The sequence below is a fragment of the Gossypium arboreum genome, chromosome 12 (genome assembly GCF_025698485.1).
Source record: "Gossypium arboreum isolate Shixiya-1 chromosome 12, ASM2569848v2, whole genome shotgun sequence".
NCBI classification, from domain to species: Eukaryota; Viridiplantae; Streptophyta; class Magnoliopsida; order Malvales; family Malvaceae; genus Gossypium; species Gossypium arboreum.
The window spans coordinates 34,549,777-34,570,355 of NC_069081.1; the positions used below are offsets into that span (position 1 = coordinate 34,549,777).

Here is a 20,579-nt window from a genome sequence, read left to right on the forward strand (position 1 = left end):
TTTTTATATTTTTTGATTTTTAATAATTTTGATGACAAAATATTAGATTAAACCAAAAGCTGTCATGTGTCACCATTTGATTGGTTCGTCAATTTATTTTAACAGTCGACATGATCAATGATAGAAACCGTTAATGGAAAGGTTTAATTGATTATTTTAGTTAACGTCGTGGATTTAATTGGGTGAGAATAATTTTTTTACATTTTCTTAAGGGTTTTTTGACATATAAATAATTTTATTTTATATTTTTATATGGTATTTAAATTGTTTTCGTATGTTGCATTTTTTTAAAAAATTGATTTTTTATTTAATATTCTTGGATTATATTTGTATAATTTGCTATAATGATTTAATTTATAAACATAAGGTTTTGTATTAATGATTTTAATACAAACTTTTACACATTAATAAAATTTTATATAGATAATTTGGTTCACGTATTCATATAGTGTTGGTGTGACTTTTGTAAGTGTAATATTTTTATGTGATTTAAAATAATTATTGAATAAATTTGGATTTGAATTTGGATTTAAATTTAGCTCTGTTTGTTTCATTAAAATGACTTCAGAAAATGATTTTTGGAAAATGATTTATTTTTCTGGAAAAGCTAATATTTTTGGTGTTTGAATGAATCTATATAAAATATTTTCTATCATTTAGTATATTTCTTTAAAATATTTCATAAAAGTTATTTTCAATTAAACAAACTTACATTTGAGTTTTTTTCATTGTTTAATTGAATTTATTTTTATCTATAATTTTATATTTTACATTGTTTTTGCATATATTAAAAATATTATATTAAATTCAAATTCATTACAACGTCATTTTTAATTACATGACTACTAAGTGGGTATTTTTATTTAAAATGTGACATCAACAAAATTGTCAAAAAAATTAACGATGTCAATAGTTGGACTTAATTTTTAAATTTGAAAAGTAAATGGACTAAATTCTTGAAAATAAAAGTACAAAGAATAAATTACAAATCTGTGAAGTGTATATAGACTTATAACATATTTTAAATTTATATTACAAAACATTTATTATTAATATATTTATAATTGTAATAAATATTTATTATTAAAATATTAATATTGAATATTTTCAATAATATGTCAATAATATTATTTAAAATTATTATTTTTAAATTTATTATTAAAATAAAATTGAAGTATTAAATAATTTATTAAAATAAAAATTATATTTATTATATTAATAATTTATTATATGACTAAATATAAATAATTAAATATATATGTTCAATAATATTAAAAAATAATATTTTAAATATTTTAAAATAAAAATAAAATTTATTATCAATATAAAAATATTAAGCTTGATTTAAGTTAATTTTATATAAAAATAAATTATCTATAGATGAGCTCTTTTTCGGAAAATAACTTATGCTTTTCAAAATGGTAAGTCATTTTACAGGAAAAATGGCTTATTTTACTTTGACCTGTAAATCATTTTCCGTTGACCAAATTATTTTCTGTGAAAAAACACAGGAAATACAGAAAATATTTTCCGTAAAACATTTTACATGTAAACAAACATACCCTTATTCCAAATTAATTATTTGTTGAATCACAAGTTAATTTCCATGATTAAAATGTTATAATATATCAATAATATTTTAGAACTTCAAAAATAATCAAATAATTATTTATTAATTGAAAATAACATACATTATTTATAATCAAATAAATTATAAAAAATTGTAGATCCCCAGCGAAGCGGGGAGTTAAAACTAGTGATATTTAAAAATATATTTAACAACCTAAACTTTGATAGGTTGGATTAATAATCGCTATTTATGTTAATTTTATTTGATTTATAAAATAGTATTTTTTAAATTGATTCTAATATCAATTATTTTGCTTTTAAAATTAAACTTATTATACTTTAATTTTGTACTCATATTATTAATGCAACTTACAAAATTTAAAAATAATAATGTAAATTGATATATAATTAATTCGTGCATTGCATGAATAAATCAATTAATTTAGCATAAATTGAATGTTATGAAAGCAAATTGTGAGTTAAATATTTGCTTTTAAACTTGTAAACTTATTTATTTTAAAATTACTTTTATTAATATGCTCCAACATTTACTAAATTAGATATATTATTACTATTACTTTTTTCTTAAATTTTACAAATCAAATCTTTATTATTGGAATTCAGATCAGATCTAGACAGAAAAAAAAAAATATATATATATATATATATATATAATTGAAAATAAATCTAAAGCAATTTGGATATAAATAACAGGAAGCGGAAAACAAAAGAAGATAGCTAAATCTGTCTAAATATCCAAATATCTGTTAGTTTGGATATATATTCAATGAATAAACCTAATTAAAAGTATTTACATTTTTCAAAAATCTAATAATTAATAAGTCGATGACGATCATACTAATAACTTTTAAAATGAGAATATGATAATTCGAATGTTTTTAATCTTTAGATAAAATTTAATTCTTTCAAGCTAGTCGACTGAGTCTTAATTTGGTTAATATCGATATTGTTACTAGTGCAAGGAAACGTGGTTCGAGATCATTGAACTACATTTATTTTCCTATTTATGGGATGATTATGAATAGTTTTAAGAATTATATATATATATATATATATATATATATATATTCTTCCAAGCCATGGAGCAATGTTGGGTGTTGTGGTTTTTATCTTAGCGAGATAGGTTAAATCATAAATATACGGTTTTTTACCACATAAATTTAGAAATAAACTAGAAGGTAAGGTATTATTGAAGTTAAAATGTCATTAGTCTCTATATTCTTCGTAAATTTAAAATTTAATTTATATATATTTAAAAATTTAGTTCCTCTACTTTTAAGATTTTAAAATTCATATGCAATTATTAGCATTGTTAAAATTATTTTGTTATATTTAGATTCAATACATTTTTTTAGTTATATGATTATTAAGTGAATTTTTTAATTTCAGAATATCACACTAATAGATTTAACAAAAAATTTAATAATGTTAATAATTGGACCTAAATTTTGAAACAGAATTAAATTATTACAAATAAAAATATAAAAATTTAAATTTAAAAAATTATGGACTTATTTTAACCCTTTCTTTGTGAATCTTGGGGATTTCAAAGGTTCCCCTACACCCCTTCCAAAAAGAATATTCTTACGCCTCTTTGAGCACTCCAAATGCCGCCTGCAGCAATCAGCCTTTGTCTGTCTAGCGCCGGAAAGGCCTCCAAACCCAACCGCCTCCCTTATTTCCCATTCCCTTTTTTTTAATATTATATTTGTATAATAATTGTGGATAACTATGACGAGAAATTTTGATGAATGACACCATCACCATGTTTATGATTGGAATTTGGACGATGGAGAATGAATGTAACGCGCTAGCTTCGGAAAGTGGGGGACACGATGCAATGACCATGGAAGAAAATTTGGTGTTTGTGGGATAAATCATAAATGGACGACCCTTAAAGGTACAACTTAGGTACGCCACTCGCACTCTCCCTTCCTTTTGTTGCTTCTGCTCTAACATTTTTTTCTCCAATTGAAAATGAAGGCATACACTCATCGCCACGTATTTGCCTTGCAAAAACTTTCCCATATCCCATTGGCATTTCAAAATTCAGGAGTTACAAGTTCTTTTATTACTGAGATTTAGTTATTTTATTTTAGTTTTCTTATATAAAGTTAATTTATTTAATTAAATGTTTGTAATAATTAATTTTGATTAGAATTATTTATATAATTAATCATAATTTTAAAGAGATATTTTCTAAATTAAATTAATTTAAATTATTAATTTTTAAAGAATGATTGAATAGTTAATTAAGTTTTTCTATAAATTTACTTTAAATTTTTCTTACACTCTTTATAAATTTTTCTTAAACTCTTTATATGAATTTAATTCGGATTAAATTTTGTACGGAAATTTATGATAAATAGTAATTATATTGAAATTCAAAATTAAGTTGTATCATATCTCTAAAAGAAATTTTTTCCGCAATATTTTTTTTTGTCCACAATACTATTACCAAAAAGATATGGAGCTCATTATTACTTAAGAGTTTTTATTACCATGATTGAGTTTTCATAAGAGCTAGTAAGTGTTAGGATAGACACAGTATACTTCCGTACTTAATCCTTATATTAAACAATCAAAGCAGAAAAACAATACTCCAAATTACATATTCTCCTGGTTGGTTGAATACATGGGTCACGATTCTACTTAGAAATACAGTAATATAATAGTTAGCATGTGGATTATGATATTTTAAGAATTCTAGCATGCCATAAAAATATTTTTACAAATAGTTATCACCTAGCAACTTTTTTCCAAACATTTAAATTCATAGTTGTTAGAGATAATTTATCTAAATTTCACTTTCGAACCCAAACAAAACTAAATTCTAAAATGCATCACAGGATACTGTACCCATCATCATGAATTGGGAAATGTTTCAATAATTTTGATTTATTCATTTCATACATTCAATACTAAACACAAAGAAGAAAGATACAAAGTAGTAAAAAAAAAAAAAAGAGATGATTTTAAAGATTACCGACCAACTTTCATTTTTCTCCTCCTTTTAACAGTTTCAATACTGTAAAGCAAAAAATAAGAGAGAGAATTCCAGTGCCGGTAATTTACAAAAACTCACCGGAAAGTTATTTTCCGAGAAAACCCATCCTCAGAACTACATCAGAAAACGTGGTAGTGAAGAAGAATATTACAGTCAGACTTTTTCTCTTTTTTTAAACAATTTTCTCTTCAAACAAACAAGTTTAATAACTTAATTCTATCTGTTTCTCCACCTTGTCGTTGTTGATCTGCAAACCCACTTTCAAAACACGTCGTCGTAACAGATTCCTCCGAGTTCAATGACGGAGTCCCCGGTCGTCTGTTATCCGGAAGCCGGTTGCCTGTGGAGCTTGGAGTCAAGCAAAGATCTAGATCGGACGGCTGAAATTTACTGAATTCTTCAACTTTTATGCGCTTAGGTGAAACCTTAGATCTTGAAGTGGAAAACCGACAGGTTGAATTAAATTTCGTTGCTGTTTCTTGCAACTTCAACATGTACGTAATCGTAGTAGCTTCCGATTTTTCATCGGATGCTGGTGTGGGAGCCATAAGTTCAGGCACCGCCCGTACAGTTCCTCCTCGTAAGACAGTTTCAACTGCCGCTTGGCAAACATGCCAGTTCCCTGTCCATAAAAGTCCGACAGCTCCGTTCACTGGATTCACTGTTCTACCACAAGCTTCGAACAACAGTGATTGGAACAAAGCTGATCGAAAGTTTCATTAAAAAAAAAATCAAACCAAAACTCAGAAATATATGACAGAGAAAGGGAAAGTTGAGCGCGGATATATACCAGAACGTTGAGATTCTGGCACGGCAGAGATGAAGGACATGAGCCCCGCACGGCCAAAGAACTTGGCGACGAAAATAGTAGCATGGCCTTGCGCTTCAGGGCCGTCGATCCATTGCAGACAAGGTCGTAAAATACATGACTCGCTGCATCCTTTTCGTAAGACGCGGCACCCGTTGCAACTCATGATTCAACAACACCAATAATCACTGCTCTTCCCTCCCTTATGCCAAAAGTTTCCCAGGGTTGACCGTTGGTTTACAAGAAACAGAAAAGAAAATTATACATATAATATATATATATATAAGGGAAATGGAACTGGCAGTGTAAGAGAAGAGAGGGAGAACTGAGAAGGGAAATTAAGGGTGGGAAGGGAAAGACTTTGGAGGGTTTTAAAGGCAACAAAAAGGGTTGAAATCAAACTCAAGGGTAAGGAGGGTTGAGTTAACTTGGTTTAGGGATTACATCATATTTATAATTTTTGTAATATTTAAATCTGAATTCGCACACTATTTATTATTCACCTTAATAAATATCGCCAGAATAAATGATTATAAAAGTTTTACATTGGATATTCGAAGTCGATGGTTAAAGTCTTGACATATTCCTCGTTGAGTTTATGATACACCAATATATATAAATATATGAATATTATTAGGATTAAATTTATATATAAATAAAAAGAGAAGTTGAATGTATACAAAAAGCTTAGTCCGCATTGCAAGCCTTTGGTGGGTTTATAGGGGAAAGTGCGGTGAAGTGTTTGTTGGGATGAGGGGAAATGCGGTGACGGAGGTTAGATTCCAAATCTTGGGCGGAAACGGCTCCTTGTTTCCGCGGATGGTCGTCTCTTTAACATTAAAACAATTATATATTCTTTTTCATTTTAATAAAAGGTTATGGTTCTTAGTTATTACGTCATTAAAAATAAATATACAAGGTCTGTTTTAATAAAAGAGTTATTTTTAAGGGTAAATTACATCATTAGACACTAAATTTTGAGTAAATTTTCATTTTAGATATTTAATTAAAATAATTACATTTTGGTCATTAAACTATTCAAAGTTTTCATTTAAGTCATTGGACTGATAAAATTGATACTATATTGCTTTCTCTTTTTGCACTATATGGATAAATTGAAAGCTCTCTTTCCCCTTCTTTTATACAATTTAACATTTTTTTATATGAAACAACTTTAGAAGTAAAAAAATCTACGAATTCAAAAAAGTTTTTTTTCGATCTCATATATTAACCATCAATTTGACTTGGATTTAAGGTATGTTCTTCTACTTGTTGATTAGTATTGATCCACTGTACTGATTGTCGAATCGTCGCTTGGAGCTCATTGGCATAACTTTTTCTTTTTAAAAAGACTTAACAAGCAAGTGACTTAAATAAAAACTTTTGAATAATTCAATAACTTAAATAAAAACTTTTAAATAGTTTTGTGATCAAATTGTAACTTTTTAATTAAGTAACTAAAACGAGAATTTACTCATAATTTAACAACTAACGTGTAATTTACCATTTTAAATATACTTAAGATTTTTTAGTTACACTATACGTGAAATAAATATTCAATTTAGTATATTATTCGACCGAATACAATTATTGGTGATCTTTCGTTTTATTTATTTATTTAGTTTCCGTCCTCTTATGATTTTTTTAATAATAAAAAGAAGTTGAAATAAAGTAGTCTTGAATCAAGGCAAGGGTATTTTAAATAATGGAAGTGGTTTGATTTTTATAGGGGGTGAATGGAGATTGATGATGGTATGGCAAGGCCATGGAATGCACATGTTCTTGGGGTCGATGGGAGGGGTTATATTGTAAGGCTAGTGGGATATAGTATTTTTATAGACTTAATCATTGATGGTTTTGAGTGACATTAAGAAACACAACCATACCTAGAGGTGCAGTTAATAAGTCCTTTTTAGAAGGAAGTTCACTAGAATCTATTATCAACACATCATATGTATAATTTAAAAAAAGAATTATATATGTAGATTGAGATCTATTTTGATTGATTATTGTAATTTTTTTCTTTAGATTGAATGAGTGAAATTCTGTTTAAATCAAATTATTCTTTTAAATAAACAAAAATATATATACATTAATCATAATTTTATTCTAAAATCCAACTCAACCATACCTTTTATTATTATGAGTTACAATTTTATTAAAATAACTATAATAAGATGTTGTCTCCTACAATAAAGATAATTTTTTAAAATTTAATTCAGATAGCTGATATTATCATCATCCAAAAAGTGTCCCAAGTTTTTAAGAAGAAGTAATCTATTATAGCCAACAAATACTGGTGTTGCTTTGCATTGGTATAGATCCTAGTGGAGGGTGTGTGGTTAAGTTAGTTAAAGACGTAAGAAGCTCGACTTTGATATTCAAAATTAAGTTTTACTTTTAGAGTTTAACTTCAATTTAAAATAAAAATTAAATTGGTCTTACTTGTTTTATAAAATTTATTTATTTGATGAATTGAGCTATGATTTTAGTTGGAATTAAAATTTTTCGATATTAATTAAAAGGGTTCATTAAAGTCAAAAGTTATTTAAGGTAAACATTAAAATATTTAAGCTATTAAAACAAAATTTATTTCGAAAATACCAAATTTAAATAGCTTATGAGCCAACATATTTCCTTTTTAACACATTTAGTTTAAACTCCTCACAACTAATTCATGTAATTAACTTGGAATTCCCTTTAATATTACTTATACCTTTAAATTTTGGATTTGCCTTGATCTCCTTTTATGCATATGTACAGGCGAATCTAGGGCTGGCAAGGTTCCAGCCCCTAAAATGAAAAGTTACAATTTAAATTATTTAATTTTTTAAAATTTTAAATTAATAAAATAAAATTGTACTTTAATTTCTTAAAATTATAAAATTTTAATTTAATTATTTAAAATTATAAAAATATAAACTATTAAAATTAAAATTTTAATATAATTTCCTAAAAATATTTTCTAACTTCATCCTTATACATCTCGCAAGTCGTGATGAATAGAAATGCATGCATCCAAATAAAAGTATAATTTTCTGGATTTAAATTTAAGGTGAAAATAGTAAATACCAGTAATATAAAAGACAATTCCTGATCCTACCTTTTTTTATTATAAAAATAAAATTAAAAAGCATGATTACTATGTCCAAGTGATAATTAATAACCTTATCTTTTCATTATTGTTTTTAGTTTTTGGTTCCGGCAAAAATTTATTATTATTATATAATTATTAAATTTTTGTTTTTCCGAGGTATCCATTGAGTACGCTGAATTATTATGTAATTAAAAGAATTCGTAATAAAAGTTAGAGAGAATAGTAGACAAAAATAAAAGGATAATTCAAATTATACATATAATTTATTTATAGAGATTCAATCACTATAAGTTACAAATGCATAAATAAGAAAATTAAGACACCATAAAATATTTTAAGGCTTACAAGTGAGAATAAATTCTTAGGAGTTTTAGAGAATTGTATATGGATAACCATTTATCAATAATTTTACAACACTTCCCCATTCTCATTATGTGACAATGGGGTCGATTGATTTGACTCACTAGAGCCGAGTTCCATCACCACATGAAATGATCTAGCGAAAAAATTTCTCTAAATGTTTTTCCTAATAAGTAGAACCATTCAACTTAGGTAAGAAATCGCCAATTTTAAACCATACGAAGGTGAGTCCTTGTATAAGGCATGAGAACGTCTCAAGACTATGCTAAAGAAGTACCCACAACATGGACTGCATGTGTAGCTCTAAATCCAAATATACTATAACGGTGTTGACAGACACATTAAGTCAAGCCTAAACTGTAACACTCCATACTCGACCCAGTCGTTATAGTTGAAATCGAAAAGCTACATTAGCCACTGGAATAACTCAAAAAAGACTTTATCGAAAAGCTACATTGGCCACTGGAATGACTCAAAAAAGACTTTCTTGATTTCAAATGTACTTATTTTATTTTATTTTAAACCATTTGCGCAGTTAATTCAAAACTAGTAAATTTGAATGTTCAACTTTATTTTCAATCTCATTTCAAAACCATTTGTCCAAAAAAATGGCCGAAATAAACTTTCGAAAATTTGAAAAATAATATTTTAAAACTATTGGCTTATCAATTCAAAAAAAATGAAATAAAGCATTTATTTTAATTTCGTAAAAATTATACAAATTTTAGGAATCGAAATAAATAATATCTCAATTGGAAACATTAAATCATTTATTCAAAACTATTTCGGATTTTCAATCATACTTCTAAATCATTTGTATTTTTATTCAAAATTGGAGAACTTGGTTATTTGTCATTATTTCGAAATAAAAAACATAAACATATTAACTTCATAAATCAAATATATTTAGAAAACTCATTTGTAAACATTAATAATTTTGAAAACTAAGTCTAATTTTATTAAAATCTCATTTTTCAAAAATACAATGGAAAAATGTGTTATTGATAGATTCTATTTCAAAAATCGAGTTTCAAGCGAAATCTTATCAAACACTAATTTATGCAGTTTTTAAAACTAATGTCATGCAAACAATTTATGCAAATCAGAATGAAAATTCCCCAAAATAAAGTTTCATTCCACAATCCATACTCAAACTTATTACAATCCCAAAATATCAACATATCGAAATAAAATTTAATTACTTTAATTTAAAAAGAATTCTGAGTAACTCCTCCAAATGTCATCATTGAATCTTAACCTCGGGGTTATCTGTAAAATTAGAAAACTAAAAGGAGGTGAGGTATAAAACTCAGTGTGAGATTAACATAAACACAGTCATATACATATAAACATATACATTATATAATCATAATAATCATATCAATTTCATATAACTCAATATTTCACACTTATACTATGCATGATCATGTCAATGCACATTTCATACAACGATGTAGATTTTATGAAAACAGTCCTACCCATCTCCGCTACACGCCAAAATCGAGTTCCCAAGAACTCGTCCATCCAACACACCAAATTGTGAACAGTGTCACCAAAATTGCAGATAAAATGTAACGTCCCCTAACCCTTTACCGTCGCTGTATCAGGTTACGAGACATTACCAACAAGACAGATCCAATTTCAGTCATTAATTAAAATAAATATTCACACTCATCCTAGTTTTAAGATGTCGTCCCTTTAATGGGCCCTCGCGGTCCAATATGGACAGTAAATTCAATTTGGAACTAATTTAGAATCAATACGAATTTTTTTATAAATTTCAAAATTCATACTATATACCGTTGCCAACCATAATTTACTTATTTCATCAATACTTTTACAATCTAAATGACTCTCATTAAACATCCTAGGTACATGCCATTATCAATACTCAACATACTTTACCTCATTGAATTCGGGATCGGCCTGAAATGCTGATTTAACAGTCTAGCCTTAACTTAACTCGCATTTAAACAAACCGTATCTTTGAGTATACACTCGGTGGTATTTCTATAATCGAACACTTAAACAATTATAAAACATATTAATTTATATATATTGAACTATTCAAACTCAATGAGAATTCAAACATTCACTTTCCAACCAATGTTTTGGTCTACTTTAAATTTCAAATCATTTATTATTTTTCAATAGCAATTAATCAATCAGTAATGTTCATTAACACTCGAATAATTATTTATTCAAGAATATCGATTATTCGGTAACAATCAATTATTCAATAATAACCAGTTATTCAGTATCGATTAATTGATCGGTTATCCAAGAATATCAATTATTCAAGAAATCGATATTCAAGAACTATTAAGTTATTCAAGAGCGATCATTCATTCAAGGATAATCGTTATTCAAGAATGATCAATTATTCAAGAATATTCATTATTCAAGAATACCAATTATTCGGTAATAATCAGTTATTTTATACCTTTATTTACCCCTATTAACATGACTCAGACTCCGACAGATACACGGATCCAACCAACACACCAGTACGGCACATAGTGCCTCATCGGCCGGTTTTAACAAAGAATAAGAATAACGAGCGATGACGGTACACAGAGTACCTCATCGGAACAAATCCGAAATAGTAACAGTAACAATAATAGTATTCAACACACAAAATGCTGAATCGGTAACGTAATAAGAATAATATTCGACACACACACAAGGTCAATCAAGAATGGTAATAAGAATAATATTCGACACACACAAGGTCGAATCGATAACGTAATAAGATAATAATACTCGACACACAAAGTGCCGAATCGGTAATGATAGAGTAATAATAATATTCGACACACAAAGTGCCGAATCGGTAAAGATAGCGATGGCGTTAATAAGTAACTAGCACATAAGTGCCTAAAATACGGCACATAAAGTGACCGATCAAGAAAGTCGATAAATCCTGCACTCTTTCAATCCTATGGCATGCCAATTATATCCGACTAGCCCAACAAGTTAATAGGAAATTTAATTCTTATTCCAATTTTACTTAATATTCATATTTACCCTATTAACAAGACTCGACTTTGGCGGATATACTGATTCCAACCAAACACACCAAGATGGCACTCGAAGGCTGAACACTTCAAATCCTATGGCATGCCAATTATATCCGACTCAGTCCGACTAGTTAATAGGGTATTCAAATCATTTTTCTATTTCAAATTCGCTTTCAATTCAATCACAATTCCTCATATTTCAATATCCAACCAATACACATTTCAATTAATCATAATTCCATTCCATTCCATTCAATTCAATTCAATTCAATTCAATTCAAATTCACTTTTCCACTTTCTGATCAGTATACAATTCAATACTAATATATATTTCAGATATTCACATATAATTATACTTCGGTTCAATTCCAACCACTTTTCAATCAATACACAATTCACATATTTACACATATTCATAATTTATTTTATTTCAAATGATTTAATCAATGCACCTACCATACATAATAAATAATAAATTCAATAATTAAATATTAAGTTCGGGTTATAGAAATACAAACCGTAACTTTCGAGCTAACTCCCGTTGACTTTGTCTTGTCCTTTCTTAGCCGAGATTTTCGGTACCACATTGACTACGAAATTAATACAATTCATAATCATTAATACATTACTAATTTATATCTTGAGTTACAGAATTCTAAATTAAGATCCATTAATTTTTCCTGAAACTAGACTCACAAATCTTCTTACCATAAAAATTTCAGAATTTTTGGTTTAGCCATTAAGTACAGTTTATTCTTTAAATTCACCCCTATTCTGCTGCCTGACAGTTTCGACCCTTCTTCACTAAAAATTAATTATCTCATAGTACAGAACTCGGATAATATTCCCGTTGATTTCTCCTAAAAATATACTCATTAGGGATTCTAAACATATAACTTTAACCCTATAATTATTTTTCTCCAATTTTTGGTGATTTTCCAAAGTCAGAACAGGGGAACCCAAATTCATTCTGACCTTGTCTCACAAAATTCATTATAGCTCATAATTTACATTTCAATTGCTTAAACCGTTTATTTTATAAGAAACTAGACTCAATAAGCTTTAATTACATATTTTATTCATCCTCTAATTCAAATTCTAAAAATTTTGGTGATTTTTCAAACTTAGACTACTGCTGCTGTCCAAAATAATCTTAGTGCAAAATGTTGATTTTCTACTTTTAATTTTAATTTAATCCTAACTAAATTCACTTACTTTTCTATCTTAATTCATACTTTATTTCTACTCAATTTTAACCAAACTTATACATAATTATCTATTTTTCATCATAAAACTATAATTTCGAAATTCTTTCAATTTAGTCCTTAAAGCGTAAAACTTATGAATCACTTTACAATTCAATCCTTATTTCATTTCTAACTTGAATTTCTATCAATTTAGCCCTTAATTCATCATTTTACTCAACATGAACAATATTTAGGAATCAAATAACTTTCAAAATATCAACTTAATTTCATCAAAACTTTATTCTAAAGCTTTTAAAACATCAAAATTAAGTAAAAAGGGCTAAATTGACATACCTATTAAAGTTTAAAACTTCAAAACCTTGATTTTCCCTTTTCTCCCTTTCTTTCTTTCTTTCCTTTCTTTCTCCCCTGTTCTTCTCTGTTTCGTTTGCTTTGTTTTTCTTTTTCATTTCTTTTATTTCATTTATTTCTTGATTTCATTTCTTTATTTTATTATTAAACTATTATAATATTTATTATTTATACATGTGTATATTTATTAATACACATGTACTAATTTATCACCTTACACTTGTCATAACTTTTATTTATTTAATTAATTAATATAAAATAATATTAATATAAATACTTTAATTATTATTATTTTACTTATATAATAAGTAAATACACATGTATAATACATGTGTACCATTTATATTTATACACATTTTACTTATTTTAACCATACATTTGTCACCCCTTTTAGCTTATTTCCTATTTAGTCCCTTCACTTTTCTTTATTTTATAATTAAACTTTTACACTTAATTCAATTTAATCGTTTCCACTAATTACTCTTAATTAAGCTAAATTTACTTAATTAAAGTCTAATTTGGGTCATTACATAAAATGCCAATAATTAATATCGTGGACAAGCCACCAAAGTCACATATATACTGCCACATAATCAAAATCCTGAACAATGTTACATGCTTCCACCTTTCACATATCCCATCCCATGCATGTGATATGGCCAAATTCATTTTTTCCTATTTAGGCCCTTCACTTTTCTTTATTCTATAATTAAACTTTTACACTTAATTCAATTTAATCGTTTCCACTAATTACTCTTAATTAAGCTAAATTTACTTAATTAAAGTCTAATTTGGGTCATTACATAAAATGCCAATAATTAATATCGTGGACAAGTGTAACGCCCCTTACCCGAGACCGTTGCCGGAGTCGAGCACAAGGCACTACTAAACTTATTTGAGCACTTAACCAAATTTAGATAATTTATATAATACTTTTCAGACAAGCTGTCCAACTGTGTCATAGTTGCTAAATAATTCATATCTCGAGTTATAAAACTCAAATCCAAATCCGTAAATTTTCTCTGAATTTATACTCATATATCTACTTACCAATTTTTTCTAGAATTTTGGTCAAGCCAATTAGTACAGTTTATTATTTAAAATCTCCCTGTTTCAGGGTTTGACTACTCTGACCTTTGTGTATTACGAATCAGATATCTCTCTGTACAGAGCTTCAATGACTATGCCGTTTGTCTCTAATAAAACTAGACTCAATAAGGAATCTGTACATATAAAGTATGACTTCTAATTATCTTTGTAAAATTTATGGTGAATTTCCAAAGTCAGAACAGGGGATCCAGAAATCGCTCTGGCCCTGTTTCACAAAAATTTAAACATCTCATAAAATATAGCTCATATACCTGTTTTGCTTCTTACATATGAAAATAGACTCATCAAGATTAGATTCCATAATTTATTCATTATTTAATTCCATTTCTACTATTTTTAGTGATTTTTCAAAGTCAAACTACTACTACTTACCGAAAACTGTTTTAGTACAAATATTGTTAACTAGTTTATAACATCTTTACTTCAATTCATTCAAACTCTATACATGCCATATAAATCTTTAAACATAAAACAAAAACTACCGGAATTGATCTGAATAGTGTGCCCTGTTGTGTTGATCCGATCTACCCACTTCACTTCAAGTCAATCTACATAAAATATTAAACACACACAAGTAAGCTTATTGAAGCTTAGTAAGCTCATAGGCATATAAACACAAATCATATCAAATATCGTACACAATCATATATCTATTAGTTTAACTATTTCATCCTCCAAATCACAATTTCATTAATAACTCATTGGAATAATTTCCATATGGCAACTCACAATTTAACTCCCTTAGGCCCATTTCTCATTTACTTCATTGTCAAATTAGGGAACAATAAGGGAATTGAGTGCTTCATTATCACATTGCCATAGTAAACCATGGACTTTCACATTGATAAGCATCACACACAAGCCATAGCCTTGCCATGGTCTTACACGGTTCACATATCATCTGAAGCCATATCCTGACATGGTCTTATACGGAATCACATTATCACATTATACCGATGCCATAGCCCAACTATGGTCTTATACTGAGTCACATTATCACATTGCACCGATGCCATAGCCCAGCTATGGTCTTAAACGAGCACACTTGTCACATATGTTTCATCAACTCATCGTGGTCACGAATAGAAGCACTCAAATCCATTGTTCCTACTAATTTGTACTTTTAGTTACACATTATTCATTAGTTAATGCAAATTGATAGTATTCATCAACAATAAAATACTTTAACAATCATAATATTTTCATATCAAAACATTGAACTTTGCCATATGAACTTACGGACTAATTTGTAAAAGTCGAGAAATTGTGGACTATTCTTGAATTTTCTCCTTTCCACGATTCAGATTCGCTTTTCTTGATCTATAATTATAAAATCATTCCTTCATTAGCATCCATTTCAATTCTATTTCACTTCACAATTTATGCTGTTCAAATTTCGAAATTGCACTTTTACCCCAAAATTTACAATTTTCACAATTTAGTCCCTTCTCAATTCACCCATCAATTGAACTATTTTTCTCAATTAACACTTTATTTTATCATTATAAACTATTTCAAAACCTTTTATATTCTTAATTTCAACAGAAACCTTCAATTCACAACTTTTTCACAATTAGGTCCTAAATATCATTTCCTATCAAAATCACTTAATAAAACCACCTTAATATAAAATTAGAACTTAAATTTCATAATAATTCATCATAAAATTCCCTTATCCATCCAGGGTAACTTCCAATTTCACCCATAAAATCAAAAACTAATGAATTCTACAAGTGGACCTAATTGTAAAAGTCATAAAACATAAAATTATCAAGAAAAGTAAGAATTAAACTCACATGATGTAAAATATGAAAACCAGCTTTCTCCAGACCTTCTATGGCGTTTTAGCTGAGAAAATATGAAGAAATGTCTAGATTTTTCAATTACATCATTATTTAACTATTAACTTTTATGCTATTTCCAATTTTGCCCTTGTTCACATTGTTTTCTTGCTTATTTCATACCCAAACCGTCCAGCCATTAACCTTTGGGTCTAATTGCTCTTTAAATCTATCTTTTAAATACTTAAGCTATTTACTCACAATTTAACAAATTTTGCGCTATTTTCAATTTAGTCCTTTTTAATTAATTAGCCATCCAAACGTTAAAATTTTCTAACGAAACTTTAATACTAACTCAATGACACTCCATAAATATTTATAAAAATATTTATAGCTCGATTTTCAACTTTGAGGTCTCGATACCTCATTTTTGACTCGTTTGACCTAATAAATTCTTTTAATTCACTAATTTCACCATTTCACAAATTCTTCTAAATTCTTACTTGACTCATAAATATTAAATTACTATCTTTTTCAATCTTATTTGTCGAATTTAGTGATCTCAAATCACCATTTCCGACACCATCTGAAAATTAGGCCGTTATAACTCTCCCCTTTAAAAATTTCGTCCTCGAAATTTGTTACCCAAATGATTTGGATATTGTGATCTCATTGACTCCTCTGTTTCCCAGTTGCCTCCTCCAATCCATGTCGATGCCATAACACTTTTACTAACTGCATTTCGTTTATTCCGTAGTTCTTTAACTTCCGAGCTAATACTTTCACCTTGGTTCCTCCGAATAAGTCATATCGATTGTAGCTCTATCTCAAGATGAGGAATCACATGTGAAGGGTCCGATCTATATCGTCTCAACATAGATACATGAAATACATTATGGATCTTCTCAAGTTCGACGGCAAGGCCAATCTATAAGCTACCGGACCGATCCTCTCAATGATTTCAGATGGTCCGATAAATCGTGGACTAAGCTTTCCTTTTCTACCAAACCGTAAAACTTTCTTCCACGGAGAAACTTTCAAGAACACACGATCACCCACATTGAACTCTATATCTCTTCTTTTCAAATCAGATACGACTTTTGACGATCGGAAGCGCTTTCAAACTTTCCGAATAATCTGAACTTTCTCTTTAGTTTCCCGAATTAAATCCACTCCGACTAATTTCGATTCACTTAATTCTGACCAATACAACGGGGTTCTGCACTTCCTTCCATACAGAGCTTCAAACGGTGCCATTTTGATACTAGCTTGATAACTGTTATTATAAGCAAATTTAGCTAAAGGTAAGTACCTTTCCCAACTGCCACTGAACTCGAGTATACAACACCTTAACATATCTTCCAAAATCTGAATCACTCGCTCTGATTGTCCATCTGTCTGAGGGTGAAAAGCTATACTAAATTTTAACTTAGTACCTAAAGCTTCCTGTAGTTTATTCCAAAATCTCGAAGTAAACCTCGGATCTCGATCAGAAATAATTGATGTCGGCACCCCATGTAATCTCACAATTTCTGACACATATAATTCCGCTAACTTATCAAGTGAAAAATCTGTTCTGACCGGAATAAAATGCACCGATTTAGTTAATCTGTCTACTATCACCCAAATCGAATCTTTTTTCTTCGGAGTCACTGGCAATCCAGATACAAAATCCATCGTCACATGTTCCCACTTCCATTCTAGAATCATTACGGGTTGTAACAAACCTGTAGGCACTTGATGTTCACTTTTTACGTTGATGATTAAACATTTTGCCACAAATTCACAAATTTCCGCTTCATACCAAGCCACCAATACATTTTTTTCAAATCACAATACATCTTTGTACTACCCGGATGAATCGAGTACATACTACTATGAGCCTCTGATAAGATATCCTTCTTCAATTCTAGATTATTCGGGACACAAATTCTATTAAATTGGTATAACATACCACTATTATCAATAGAGTAATCTAAGTTCAAATTATCCCGAACCATTTGTCGTTTCAACACCAACTTCGGATATTCATCTTGCAATTCCCGAATTCGTTGAAAGAATACTGGTTTTGTCTTTAATTCAACTAATATAGAACCATTTTCATTAACTGACAAATGAGCATTTAACGCCCGGAGAGCAAATAATGATGATTTCCACTAAGTGCATCCGCCACTACATTTGCCTTACCGGATGATAATCAATGATAAGATCGTAATCTTTCAACACTCTAACCATCGCCCTGTCTCAAATTCAGCTCTTTCTGCGACATTAAATATTTCAAACTTTTATGGTCTCAGTATACACATAACATTTCTCTCCATATAGGTAGTGTCTCCAAATTTTAAAGCAAATACTATGGCGCTAACTCAAGATCATGTGTAGGGTAGTTCCTCTCATGTGGTTTCAACTGTCGAGAAGCATATGCTACAACTTTTCCGATCGCATCAATACACAACCTAAACCATTCGAGACGCATCACTATATACTACATATGGCACACCGATTCAAATGAGTTAACACCGAGCCTCTGTCAACATTTTCTTTAATTGATCAAAACTTTGTTGGCACTCATCGACCATACAAACTCAACATTCTTCGTAATAATTTAGTTATCGGTGAAGCAATCGGTGAAAAATCTTTCACAAATCGACGATAGTAACCAGCTAATCCAAGGAAACTTCGACTTCAGTAACATTCTTTGGAGTTTTCCAATTAATCACCGTGACACCTTACTCGGATCTACCCAGTATACCATCAACTGACACAATGTGACCCAAGAATCCCACTTCATGAAGCCAAAATTCACATTTACTAAATTTTGCATATAACTGTTTTTCCTTAATATCTCGTAGTACAATTCTCAAGTCTTGAGCATGCTCGGATTTCGTCTTTGAATAGATCAAGATATCGTCAATAAACACAACCACAAATCTATCTAGGTAAGATGGAAAATTCGATTCATTAAATCCATAGAAGAAGCAGGAGCATTTGTCAAACCGAATGGCATAACTAAGAACTCATAATGACCATACCGAGTTCTAAAAGTCATTTTCGGTACATCACATTCCTTTACCTTTAATCGATAATACCCAGATCCGAGATCTATTTTTGAAAACATTGTAGCATCCTTAAGCTGATCGAATAAATCATCAATACGAGGCAAAGGATATTTATTTTAATTGTTACCTTATTCACCGCTCGTAATCTATGCACACCTCAATGAACCATCCTTCTTTTTCACAAATAAGACAGTGCACCCACGGCGACATACTCGGTCCGATAAACCCTTTGTCTAATGACTCTCTTGCAACTGCGTTTTAACTCTCTTAATTTCGCTGAAGCCATTCTATACGGTGTCACCGATATGGAGCTGTTCGGAAGCACATCTATCACGAACTCAACTTCTCTATCGGTGGTAACCACGGTAATTCTTCGTGAAATACATCCATGAATTCATTTACAATAGATAGTTGCTCTAACTTTGATTCAGAACTTTGAGTATCAAGAATATAGGCTAAATAAGCCTCATTTCCTTTACGCAACAATTTACGAAAGCGGACATAAAGGAAATCATTCTAACCATGTCATCCAAATTTCCAGACTCAACCAAAATAATGTCTCTGCTTGACATTTCAAACTAATTCGTTTTTCTCGACAATTCACTATTGCGTCATGTTTCATTAACCATCCATGCCCAAGATAATAACAAATTCCCGAAAGGGTAGCAGCATCAAATCAGCCGGGAAATCACAAGCCCTTAACTTTCAAAGGGACAGTTATGACATATTAAATTAACTACCACACTTTGACCTAACGGATTTGTAACTTGTACATCATAATCGATGAGGCTCAACAAATAAGTTCTTTTCAGATGCTAACATAGTGCAAATATATGAATGAGTAGACCTGTGGTCTATTAAAGCATACACAGAACATCATAAAGATAGAAAGTACCAGCAATTACATCCGAGTCGTTGCTTCTTCTCGCTCGAATGGCATAAGTATGAGCAGAGCCCTAACTTCCGAACGGCTAGCAGTATCTTTCATACCCGAACAAGTAGCCTCAGAGAATCGCTTCCGACTGAGCGTCTTCCTTTGAGGAAGAATTTTGGTTTCTCCTCTGCTCCACTTCTTCTACTTGTAATTGGGGACAATCACGAATAAAGTGATCGGTGGCCCCACATTTATAACAAGCCCTAATTTACTTCTACATTCACCGGGTGACTTCTTCCACAATGTTGACACTT

The 20,579-nt window shown here is 29.3% G+C and overlaps 1 protein-coding gene and 1 non-coding gene across 2 annotated transcripts; both read right to left on the bottom strand.

Annotated features, from left to right (window-relative positions):
* Positions 1–4,472: 4,472 nt before the first annotated feature.
* Positions 4,473–5,807, bottom strand: LOC108477055 (LOB domain-containing protein 38-like). The gene is made up of 2 exons (XM_017779482.2): positions 5,388–5,807; positions 4,473–5,300 (listed from the first exon to the last, which is right to left on the bottom strand). The coding sequence occupies exons 1-2, from the start codon at positions 5,569–5,571 to the stop codon at positions 4,786–4,788; spliced, it is 699 nt and encodes a 232-aa protein (XP_017634971.1). The 5' UTR covers positions 5,572–5,807; the 3' UTR covers positions 4,473–4,785.
* A 3,239-nt stretch (positions 5,808–9,046) lies between these two features.
* LOC128286209 (small nucleolar RNA R71) lies at positions 9,047–9,153 on the bottom strand. The gene has a single exon (XR_008276754.1). It is a non-coding gene; the product is annotated as a small nucleolar RNA R71 (small nucleolar RNA).
* Between the last annotated feature and the right edge of the window lie 11,426 nt (positions 9,154–20,579).

What these genes read in the sequence shown, in the direction of transcription:
- LOC108477055 (XM_017779482.2), bottom strand. Translation starts at nt 5,571, where the DNA reads ATGAGTTGCAACGGGTGCCGCGTCTTACGAAAAGGATGCAGCGAGTCA. An exon ending in GCCAGAATCTCAACGTTCTG is followed by an intron (nt 5,301 to 5,387) that starts GTATATATCCGC and finishes ACTTTCGATCAG; the next exon opens with CTTTGTTCCAATCACTGTTG.